The sequence below is a fragment of the Ruditapes philippinarum genome, unplaced genomic scaffold, assembly GCF_026571515.1.
Source record: "Ruditapes philippinarum isolate M1 unplaced genomic scaffold, ASM2657151v2 ctg4794_1_1_1_1, whole genome shotgun sequence".
NCBI classification, from domain to species: Eukaryota; Metazoa; Mollusca; class Bivalvia; order Venerida; family Veneridae; genus Ruditapes; species Ruditapes philippinarum.
The window spans coordinates 26,208-39,240 of record NW_026857492.1 but is presented as its reverse complement, the minus strand read 5'-3'; the positions used below and the strand labels follow the sequence as shown (position 1 = coordinate 39,240).

At 29.8% G+C, this 13,033-nt stretch overlaps 1 protein-coding gene across 2 annotated transcripts in view; it reads left to right on the top strand.

Moving 5' to 3' along the window:
- Window positions 1-5,254: 5,254 nt before the first annotated feature.
- LOC132749929 (CD109 antigen-like) overlaps window positions 5,255-13,033 on the top strand; it is a 33,554-nt gene continuing 25,775 nt past the window's right edge. The window contains exons 1-7 of one of the 2 annotated variants that reach the window (XM_060739871.1): window positions 5,255-5,331; window positions 6,752-6,912; window positions 9,840-10,023; window positions 10,269-10,437; window positions 11,008-11,078; window positions 11,750-11,878; window positions 12,571-12,610. In XM_060739871.1, the coding sequence (XP_060595854.1) occupies window positions 6,797-6,912; window positions 9,840-10,023; window positions 10,269-10,437; window positions 11,008-11,078; window positions 11,750-11,878; window positions 12,571-12,610 (709 nt within the window). In that variant the 5' untranslated portion in view covers window positions 5,255-5,331; window positions 6,752-6,796. The other variant, XM_060739872.1, reaches the window with a different exon arrangement.

Below are 13,033 nucleotides of genomic sequence, written 5' to 3'. Positions count from 1 at the left end.
ACAAAAACAAGAGAGGGCATCAATTAGTAATATCTATATTTAGCTCAAAAGGATTTCAAAATGGCGGCGCCCAGTTAACTAAGGATTTTTTCACAGCTCATTAGGTATAGGATATATTTTTTTGAAATTTTCATTTACTTTTAATTTGATTTCATTTGAATTGATACGCGTCATACATGTTATCTAAGAGCGCTACAGCCCTCGCGGGGCCTTCGGCCCCGCTCGGACTTTCCGCGTATTAAATTAATAGTTCCTTGTCATGTAGGGCCTTTATTGTCGGTTGATCGATGCAGTACTTTCAATGTAATGATGCTTCATTTACAAATAAAATGTTCAAATTTTATGAATCTATACCAATGTAGTTGACAGTATGCACAGGTCAAAATTGACGACAGCTAATTAATACATGCACGATTAAAACAAGATTATGAAGGACATGGCTGGAGACCATAAGCCCTTTAAAAATTCCATTTTATTTAGTTTAGCCAATTGTTTTCTTGTTTAAGGCACACACATTTTTTACTGGGAGACTATATGCCGCTTTTCATGAAATTACACTAAAGTTCCACAATAATCACCATTTATGGATCAGGTTTAATGTTGAATTCTGCTTAAATCTTGCATGTTGAAAGTAATTAAGGCTGTTACAGACAGCTAGTTAACTGAAATAAATATATCCTTTTAACACAGTTTTTGTTAAAGATTCAATAATTTGTTACATTTATACATCTAATCTTGAATTACATTATGAATAAGTTTTAAAAATAATAAGTAATTGACTTTGGCCAAGACTTGCACTATAAAGATTCCAGTACCGTCCATGAACAAGCTCAATATCAAACCGAGTCTGCAGCATTTACAATTTTGTGGTTTTGGGCGTTCTTTAGTGATTCAGTTTTTCTTTATTACGACTATATATTATAGTAAGATATGCTTTTCAAAATTTATGATGTGCAAATTATGAACAGAACAGAACATTATTTTATTTTGACTTGTACATAGTACATAATCATAATCATACATAGTGTGATAATACATTGCAATACATTACAATACATTTTCAATACTAATTTTCAATGCATTAAAACAAACTTTAAAGACAATGTCACGTTACTTTAGTAATTATTCTAGAATGCTATTTCAAATTAACAAAAAATGATACTATAGTGTTGAGGATAAACTGTTTTAAACATAATTAATTTAAATATACATGTTTATATAGCAGACATCTACACATAAAAATGTTGAATAGAATTTATATATTCTTTAATAAAGGCATATATATTCATATGACAGAATTAACAATAGTATTTCTGTAATTTAATGACTCTTTTATATATTTTGCCAGATTAAATAATATATTCTTTTGATTGTTACATACATGTAGTAGTTCAATAAACTTTATCATGGAAGGCCTTTTATAGAAGTATTTTTTAAATAATTTTTTTTCTAATTTCTAAGAAACATGGGCATATCAATATGAAATGGTATTCGTCCTCTATATCAACATTGTTACAGAAAAGACAGTATCTTTCATTACGTGGCAATCTTTTTTGACCATACCTTTCAGTTTGAATTCTCAGTGAATGAGCTGACATTCTCATTCTTGTAATAAAAAATCTATAGTGTTTTGGTAAAATATCTAAGTGATTTTCATGTAATAGTGTTGTTTTACAACTTTTATAAAGATCCAATACTAAACTGTTTTCAATCGCTAAATTCCATTCTTATCTATAATTATCCAACAGTCTTTGTTTAAACAATCTTGGAAAAAATTTACAATCAACTTTATAAATATTAACAAAATAATCGGAAAACCCATACATATCAAGCATATTCTTAACATCAGTAACCCAATTATTACAAACTTTATGACAATCGTATAAACTTTGTTCATAAACCTTCTGCAAGATAATATTATCTGTAATTATCAATCTACACCAAAATTTTATAATTCTAACATATCTATTTATGAAAAGAGTATATCTACCTAAATCTCCGTATACGCTTGCGTTACATGTATTTTGTCTAACATTTAAAATTCTTTTACAAAATCTCATGTGTATACGTTCTATGTCTTTGGACTTATTTTAGCCCCAAATCTCTGAAGAGTATGATAAAATTGATCCAACAAATGCATCAAAAAGCTGACACAATAATGTAGGCTTAAAATCAAAATCTTTACAATTATACAATAACATATTTAAAGCTTTTAAAGATTTACCAATCAAATGTTCCCTGTGCAACGAAAAATTACCATTGTATCTGATAACTGTGCCAAGATAATTAAAATGGTCTACAATTTCTATTTCTTGTCCGTTATAAAACCATTTTTCATTGTTAAAAAAATTTCCCCTTTTTCTAAATATCATTATCTTGGTTTTTTCACTAATCCCCATTCTATACAATAAGTATACAATAAATCAAGGCTATTTTGTAAATCATCCAGGCTTTTGCCTATAATAGCCATATCATCTGCAAAAAGTAACAAGATCAAAATAATATCGTCATATAACAAACCAGAACTTATGTTGCTTTGTAATTGTAACTCTAAATCCTCTACAAAAATGGAGAAAAGTATCGGTGAAATTACCTCCCCTTGTCTTAAGCCCACGGCATACTTAAAGAAATCAGAATAACAATTACAACATCTTACACATGACTTAACTTTATTATATATATCTCTAATGATTCACAATATTTTACTTTGAATGCCACACTTATACATTTTCAACCAAAGCGAGTTTCTACATATGCTATCAAACAGAGAGAAATAAGAATCCCTAAAGAAAGCCCAACACGGCAGAATTGAAAACAAGATTTTAAATCAATAAACCCTACATATATATAACCTTTTATTATTATTAAGATAGTGTTGATTTACATTTCGTAAAATAAATATGGCATCTATAGTTGATTTTCCTTTCCTGAAACCAAATTGACAGTCTGATATAATGCAATTGTTTGAACAAAAATTTTTAATTCTAGTATTTAATACAGTGGTAAAAAGTTTAGATAAACAACTTAGGAGAGTAATTCCCCTGCATTTTTTTTACGTCACCTGAGTCACCCTTTTTGAACACAGGCACAATAACATGCACCGTCTGTCCATTTATCTGGAAAAAAAACCTGACTCTAAAATAATATTAAATAAATCACATATATGTCCACATAAAATATCTATGGATGATATTTAATATTCATTTAATAAACAGTCTGATCCGGAAGCATTATGGCTGATTTTGCAATATATATCACCATATTTCATGTCTACTGCATGAATAACACAGTAAGGTTAATTCTTCTTGGTTACTTGGACTGTAAATGCCGTTTGCAATGTGTAAATTACTTTCTTTGTTCACTTTACAATATTTTACTTTTAAATACATTTTCAAAATTTTCATCAAAAATCTGGAAACATACTGCTTGAAACCGGTGCTCAATTTAGCATTATTGGGTGTTTTTTTTAGTGATTCCGTTATTCTCTATAGATAATGTCAGATACGGTCAACGTCCCTAGCACCGGTTAGAGTTTTAACAGAAGCCAACATTTAAAATAATAGATGGTGTTTAATTATATAAATTGTTTACTAGAATATCTACACAGCAAGGGAGGTGTAGAGAACAGATTGTCCTGCTGAGCTAGAGCAGAGAAAAAAGAAGGCATAACGATCGTATATGGATGAAAAAATGCATTCATTGTAGCTTAACTGTTCTTAATTTGTTGTTATTGGCGTTTTCTTGCTACCAGCTTTATTTTGCTATCATTTCCTGCTTCTTGTTATTTAGGCTCTTATCAGCTTATGATTTTCTTTCGCATAATTTATGTACATGTAAGTTGAAACAATTTGTTGCTCCCTTTGAAATTTACTGGTTTATGCCAATTGAATATCGTGTATAAAGTTTGTTGAGAGAGTGCAATTTCATGTGAAAGCTCATTTTCCTTTATACTGATCAATGTGAATTGTATGTAATTCTTTATTGATGAACAATACTAAATCTATATTATCATTTTATATTGATATAATGTTTCATTTTTTGCAGGGGCGGATACAGAACATGGTTTCCTGGGGGTGACATATGGGTGAAAGATTTTGACAAAAGTAATGCAACAGCCGAAAATTGTGCATGTTTGAAAATTGGGGCCAATACATGTATCTTGTTCATGTGACAATTGCCTACTTTATAAAATTTTGTCTTTGACATGAAGGAACCTCCAATTCCCTTTTAAATCTCCGTTTAATTTCATTAAACACATGTGCTCTTGTTGAGGGCACATGCATTGTTTAATTGGGAACCATACACTGCTTTCATTTCATGGAAAGGCACACACGTGTCACATCAAAGCTTCCATGATTCTGCCGTATTCATGAACATATCTGCGTGTGTTTCTGAATTCAAAAGTATACCTTTCATGTTAAATTTTGTATTCTGCTGAAAGATCCTGTATATGTTGTCCACCCTAAAGTAAAAATGCATATATGTATATATGATTATTCTTCTAAAACAGTTTCCAAACATCCAAGAATATATTAGATATGTACTTCAATTTTTACTTGCATTATAAGTAATCATTAAAACCTATGTTAAACATAAAACATTAATTTTATTAAAGTTCACAACAAAATTACTTTTATAACTTATAAAATACCTTTTATTTGGGATTTTTTTTGTCCCTGCTTTTATATAATTTTATCAATGTGTTTTGGAGATATTTATAATAAAAATAGCACAAATAAGACCTTTCTCATTTTGTTACTTGATCCTGGTTGGGTGTAAAGAGAATTAAATTACAATATCATGGAGCTTGATGTTGTATGTATATCTGTGACAATATCTAGAAATATTTTTTTAGTGGGGAAAACATTCAATTCGAAAAAAAAAACACACACACACACACAAAACAACAACAAATAAACAATAGAAATATTTTCATGTATTGGTCATTATTATAATTGATAATAAATATATAATGTATAAATATAATTGATTACGTTTGTGACAATATATAAGTAAATGTCATATTCCTTTTTGTACATATAAATATACTTTTTGTTCTTATAGATAAGACAATTTTTCTTTATTTTGTCAGTAATTACGGAATTTACTTTTGCAAATTGTATTTAAATTTATAAAACCTGCAAGAACAAAATCTACTAGAATTTAAGGGATGTATACATACATGCATATATTAATATCCCTGTTACAACTTTAATATCGACAATCTAAGCAGCAACGGAAAGGAAACGTTTCGCGAATTAAAAAGTTTCGCACTTTATCCATATCTATGTATGAAATTGTAACCAGTCTCAGGTGAGAGTCATCGTACAGGTATTTTTTTATAATTCTAAATAGTCATTGATCTTCTTAAAACAATTTTCTAAACTTTGTTAGTTTAAAGTAAATAGTCAATTTGAACATCTTGCATATATTTAAATGACTATCACTTAGTAGCAACACCTGACAGGTAAGATGTTTACCTTGTTGATATTTTCAAAATTAAAATGGCGGATTAAAAATAGCGGAAGTGTTTACAAAAAATTGTAAATTACGATTCATTTTCTTTAAAACATTATGCTAATGAAATAGTTCAATCTTAACATTGAACATTTAACGTTGTACATGTTTATGTACCATGTAAAGGCATCTACACCAGGTAAAATTTTGATAAAATCATGCAATTTCCCACTAAATTTTATTTAAATTGTATTTTCTCACTCTTTTGTAAATATACTGTATTTCCTACCAAATTTATTTTAGTGAAATAAACCATAATAAGTTAAGTAATTCCCACTGTTACATGTGTCCCAACAGACATCATTTTGTTCAAACATAATGAAAAATAATTCCTTTATTTAAGCTCGATTGCGAAAAACAATTTATTTCTTGCAACTTCATTTAATCACTTTCGAGTCCGCTTCCTGAAACCAAACAGTTCTTGTGTCATATGAAGAAACATGGTCGTGACCTGTTTAGGGCTCGAACCTATGATCCCTGGGTTGAGAAGCAGACACCTTAACCACTTGGCCACCGCTCCCCTTACATCATTTACGTGTGCTATTTGGCAAACATAGCATCCTGTGTAAACGTAGCATCAGGGTCATACAAATAAAATGGCAATTATGATAACATTGTTTAAGATCATAATGACTAAAAATAACCCCTATGTACAAGTAAGTAAACACTAAAATAGATTCCGGGTCAGCTCGGCCCTAAAACGTACTCGGCCCCCGAGTCAGCTCGGCCCTATACCAACTCGGCACGGGTCAACTCGGCCCACTTTTCAATTATTTATATTTAGGTTTGTGTAATCACTATTTTTTGTAATATTTGTAATTATGTATAATACACGGACTTAATTTTCAGCTTTTGACAATTACAAACAAATTAAATGAAATTGGTTAAAGACATTAAAGGGACTCTTATTGTCACAGGCTATTATTATCAATCAGTGTGTTCGTAAGGATACCGATTAATTAGGTGATAATTATGATTGACGCATTCATTTAAAATTGATTAGTGACCACCTGCAATTAATTAGAAGCTTAATTATGATATTAAGTAAACATGTTTTTGTTTGATATTTTTTTTAATATTACTACGTTAAATATATTTTTTTAAAGTGGGCCGAGTTGACCCGTGCCAAGTTGGTATAGGGCCGAGTTGACTCTTTTCCCTAAAATATATATAATCATATAATTCCTATGTTCACATGCTGTACAGATTTCTCTAAATTTGGATTATATTTCAGATACTATTCTTACCATACAGTTCAGATGTGGATGTAGTTAAGATCATGACGAAACTTTGCCTACTAGGGTTAACCCTAGCTCTTATCTGGGGCTTCGCAGCAGCACAGACTAGAGATGAAATTGTCAACAATGTTGGTGGCTACCAGGTGGAGAGAGCACCGTATGTAACATTTTTTATCATATATACCTGTGCCAATTTTGCAACTTTGTAAAAAATAAAAAATGGTATTGCCCGGCCGTGCATATATATTTTGACGTCATTTACATTATACAAACATAGTGTAAAGATGCCCTAAATGTTAGTGTTACATTATTTATAAAGATCATCAATGAAAAATGATTCTTCTGCACTTGAAGCAGTCTTTATTTTGAATATGCGATGAGTAGAACAATATATCCTTGTGATGCAATACTAAATTTATTGAACTTGTTGAATAAAACAATTTTATGTTTGCCTGAGGCTCGCATAATATGATTTTTTTCAACTTGTTCAATAAATTTAGTATTAAACCCAGGGATCATTCTGGTCAGGATTTTTAATGAGAGATTTTCTCTCATTTGAGAAATTTTAATGAGAGAAATTATATTTTCTTGAGAGATTTAATTTTCATGATGGGCGAGGTTAAAAATATGGAAATTTCTAACTTTTTAAAATCACTGTACATATAAACATTGTTTATCTAATGAGGATATAAGAAGATGTAGCTCTGTTTATTACAGTGTTTCTTGTTTTCACTTTTTAACACATCCTATGCCTTTTCTTTTGTGAATTTTTAAACATAATAAAATTCTAATTGTGAAAAATAAATTTAACACCTTTATTCTGAAATATAAAAGAATTATACATGGATATCTACTACAACTATTATTTGCAGCCAATGTTCCTAATGGACAACACTGTACTGTACAGAAGTGATTGTTGAGATTTGAAGAATATTTTTTATAACCTTACATTTTGTTTTCTTTATGATTCTATTCACACACCTCCCTCCATTTAAAAATATTCATTGAATATGTGACCTGAACACATAATGACAAAAATCTCCATATCCACAAATATAAACAATACCTAAAGTAATTTTTATTCATAAACATCATTTTTAGTGTTATAAAACACCTTTAAATAACACTCAGCTTCCTTTTAGTATTTTTTTTATCAAGGCATCGCGAAAATATGTGACAAATGAATATTTGTCTGTTTTCTGCTGAAACATTCACAATTCTAGCTGTTGCTGATTGCAATTATATAAAATTAAATATTTTTGTTCAATAAAAGAATATTTATTATCAGCTATTTCATCAGGAATCGTAAAACAAAATTTTTTAATTTGTTCTTTACGGCAAAATTTACCGTGGTTGTTGTGACATTTAGAAGACACATTTTACCGGTATTTGTTTTTGACATGTCCATTTTTAGCTCGACTTTTCTATGAAAAGGGGAGCTATCCTACTCGCGTCGGCGTCGGCGTCGGCGTCACACCTTGGTTAAGTTTTTCGTACCACCCCACTTTATTTCAGAAGTATTACAAGTATGGCTTTGAAACTTACCATACTTGTTCACCATCATAACCTCCATCTACAGACAAGAGTACATAACTCTGTCAAGGTTTTTGACAGAATTATGGCCCTTTTTTGACTTAGAAAGTGTATTGAGCTTGGTTAAGTTTTTTGTACCACCTCACTTTATTTCAAAACCATTGGAGGTATTGCTTTGAAACTGACCATACTTGTTTACCATCACGACCTTCATCAACAGACAAGAGGACATAACTCTGTCAAGGTTTTTGACAGAATTATGCCCCTTTTGACTTAGAAAATACATTGAATATGGGTAAAATCCACTTATTGCCTTAACCCTTTGAGATATTGCTTTGAAACTTTTAATGCTATTTCACATCATTACCCCATCTGTACGCAAGAGAAGGTAACTCTGTCAAGGATTTGTTTAAAAATTAGGCCTTTTATCGACTTAGAATCTTGGTTAAGTTTTTAGTACCAGTCCACTTTTTGACTGAACTGTTTGAGATATTAATTTGAAAGTTGGAATACTTGTTTACAATCATGATTCCCAAACATGTCCAGGAGAAGGTAATTCTGTCAAAGATTTTATTTGAATTATGGCCCTTAACTGTCAATGTTTTGTATTATAGGCAAGCACTAAAAAACTTAAAAAATCTAAAAAAATTCATTCCTATCCACTTGTTCACTTTACCATAAATTATGTCATAATAAAATAATTCTTCACTAAATATCTTAATGCTCATGGCCATTGTTCACTTTAAAAATACAGAGATTCTTGTATTGCCTTTTACTGCAAAAACTTTTTTTATTGGCAAGCAATAAAAAAGTCGAGCGCGCTGTCTTACGGACAGCTCTTGTTATGTTATTTTGTGTCTAACAATTTTTATTAAAATCAATTAAAAGTGTTTTGTGTAAATTCTCGACTTACAGATAGATAAAGGTTAGTCATCATACCGTATTTCTGTACGGTGAATTTGCGGTCTCTGATCGGCAATTATTTTAGGCTAAATAATTCAAAGTGTTGGACTACTTTTTGGAGGTTTTTTTTTACACCGATTTCATTAATAAACAATTTGAAATTAAATTCTTGATGGGAATCGTGAATTTTTAATCATATTTTTGTGTAATTTTAGCATTCTTTAGATTTTGATTAGACATTTTCCGGCTCAAATTGCCGTGCGATATTTTCTCTCATTTCACAAATTTCTCTGAGATTTTGGTGATTTTTTTGCGAAAAATCGCGGAAATTGCCCCTTAGAATGATCCCTGAAACCTACAGTCAGTCAATATCCTAAGACTATATCTTAAATAAAAATTCTTTGGTGTGGTTTAATAACATTGTCTTTTCTAGAATTAGAAATATTTAATTGGATATCTTTCTTTATTTCATTGATATCAATCTAAAGTTATCCATACCAATCTGATTTTCCACTGATATCACTAATATTGTATTAACTGATTCCGTTGATTTCACTCTGGTAGTATATTTATCTGATTTCGCACAATATATTATTATTCCTTTGCCACTTGTCTTGAATATTGTTAAATTTTTCTAATTATTTTCAGAACATACATTATAATGGCACCAAGAAAAATACGACCAAACCAGGTTTTCCAAGTGTACTGCACTATTTTACGTCTAGAATATAGTGAAATTAGTCTTCGTGTTTCTGTTAATAAAGACAGCACAGAATTTACAGAAGGTGTACTTAAATTTGATCAACCAGGAAGCAGAATCATGCAAATGCTTGTAAGTGTTTTGTTGCTAAGCAACAGGTTTCCCAAACTCCAGAACGGATAATCTGCTACAAAAATTAAATTTGAACTAAACAACAACCTTATATTTCAAACGATTATTGGTAACCTTTAGATTACATTTTATTACTTTTACAGATAATTTCTTCGTATTAATTATGATTATACTGATTCATTATTTTCTTCAAAATCTCATAAATTCAAGGACAGTGATCATATTTGTAATTATATTATTTTTAGATGCCTGCTAATGCACAACCTGGTAGTTACACAATCAAAATCGAAGGGATGTTAAATGGAGGGGAAGGTGGTTACGCGTTTTACAATGAAACAAAGATAGATTTTGATGCGAAACAAGCATCTGTATTCATACAGCTGAGTAAACCGATCTACAAACAGGGACAGACAGGTTAATATTATTACTATTATTCTTATTTCTTAGGTAGCCTTTTTTCTAACTTGACTAACTTGTTATGTTTTTAAAATCATTCGCTTAGGGGATTTGTATGTAAACATTGCAAAGTTGAATGGAGTGTAAAAGTAGCGTAGAGCTGTGTTTATGGCCACAAAATTGTGATGAATGTTTGATGAGTTGCATTTATACGGACTTTTTATAAATGAAAAAAAAAAGAATAGTAGTTTGATTGTTGTTGTTGTTGTTGTTTTTTACTACAATTTTGTTTAGTTACTTAGCTGAATACTAAGACACATTTTAAAGTGGTGAACATACAGTAAATTCCAAATATGTCACAGTCAAAGTGTTTTACAACTTCCCTGGTTAGCAAGTTAAGTGTTGGGTCATTATTATAGCAAGTTAAGTGTTGGGTCATTATTATTTACTTATTTGTAATCTTATATCCTTTTTGTAGACGTATAGTTTTGTGTGATGCATCCTTTGAAAATTATTCAATTTATGAGGCAAAGTAAAAGACAGATGATAAATATATTTTTCATTTTGTTTTTATGCTTAATTTTTCAGTACATTTCCGGGTAGTACCAATTCTTCCAGATATGATGCCAATGTATGGTAGTTTAACAATATATGTAAAGGTAAATATAATTTTTCTTCAATTATTATAATAGTTGTGCTAATAAATAATTACAATGTAAATCAGAAGAGGCATCACTTCATTTTTCCCCCACTATTTTTATCTGTATTGTTTGAAACTTCACATTTTGGATGTAAAGGTAAGTATATCTTAACTCCATTTTTAAAAAAAAACAAAACAAAAAAAACAGAACTAAGTACTCTGCAAGTATTATAATGACATCCTTGTCAGCATCAGAATATGTAACTGAAACTTGAAATATATTAAAATTAACTTCTCACATAGGCTTGTAGCTTACAAATGTTTGATTTTTTTTCATGATTTAATTCAAGGGGGATAACAAGGGTAAAGCCTGAACATAGCGATAATATTACCTATAAAATTTGTATGTATCTTGAACCAAACAGAAAAATATGATTATTGTATAAAATTAGTTTTTGACAGATTATATAGCTCTATAAAAATGGCAGTTTAGAAAAACAGCTCAACAACCATTTATATACAGTCATTTAAACTGTCGGGAATATACATAACAAATTTATAATACAGTGAGATTTCTAAGAAAATTGACAGCAGCAGTGTATATAAAACTATATAAACGTCACAATTATCCAATAAAAAGGGACGTTTCAAACATGCAGTATTATAATTCATGTTATACTTGTTATACAGGATCCAACTGGCTTCCCTGTTAGACGATGGCTTGGTCTTCAGACTAATGCTGGTGGTTTTGTCAGCCAAAATTTCTCATTATCAGACCAGCCAAACTATGGTAATTGGTCAATACAGGTTGATGCATATGTAAGTCTTTTATAATATATTTTATTTTGTGTCAGGACTCTTTTTTTATTTACTCAATTAAGTTACTGAATATTTTTTGTCTTGATCAATTGAGAGCCAGATTTTAACTAAAGTTTAGTCATAGAACAGTAGTCAGGTCACTAACAAGATTACCTGGATTGTGTACCTGTAATAACAGGTGAATCTGCAAATAATTGTCAACTTCTTCTCATAAATCTGTTTAAATTGCAATTTAGTACAAATTAATAATGTTAAACATATTTAGTGTTAATCAAAACATACATGCTTTGTGTTGGAAAAGAACTAAATAGCAAACCTTTAAGTCTGTAATCTTATGGTCTGCCCCATACTGAGTCATTGCCATTGTAACGGAGAATTAAAGTATATATCCGGCAATGAGAAAGATTAACTCTAATTGATCATTATGAAATTTATGTACAAAAAAGGTTATGTACACAATAGGCAGGTTCAGTGTGAGGAATGATATTTTACTATTGTCAAAGCATAAAAAGCCAATGCCTTAAAAAGCAATTTAATATAAAGTAGTTGTTCCTTATGGTAAGGAAATTTTTAAAGCCAGAAATTGAATTGAACCAAAGATTGTTAGAACACTGAAAATGATATTATTCAAACTTTATGTTTCAAACTTAAAATTGTTTTGTTGAAAATTTTGCTTGTATGTTTAATTTCAGGGTTATGAATACAAAAAATATTTCCAAGTTGAAGAATATTGTAAGTATATTTATGTAGACTTTTTTGTTTGATTAAGCTTTATTGTTCCTACTTGGAGAAGTGAAAGAAAAAGTCCAGTTTGATACTTATAAATGGGTTCTTTATTCATCAAAGACAAGAAAATAAGTAGGTCCTCATTTAGACAGAGGTATGGTAGAACGTGATAATGACCATTTGATGTTGATCTCAACCCATACAGTGTATGCAAAATTGAACAATCATTTGCTCACTCTTTTTTCCTAAATAATTATTTTTATTGACATGAAAAAAATAAAAAAAATACATGCTCTTAACTTAAATCAAGCTAGGAATAGTACAAAAATATGTTGTTGTTGTTTTTTTCATTTAATTCTGTGTTTATTTCTTTATTATATTGAAGTTGTGCATAAGTTGTTATGTTGATCTATTCTACATTAGGTATTC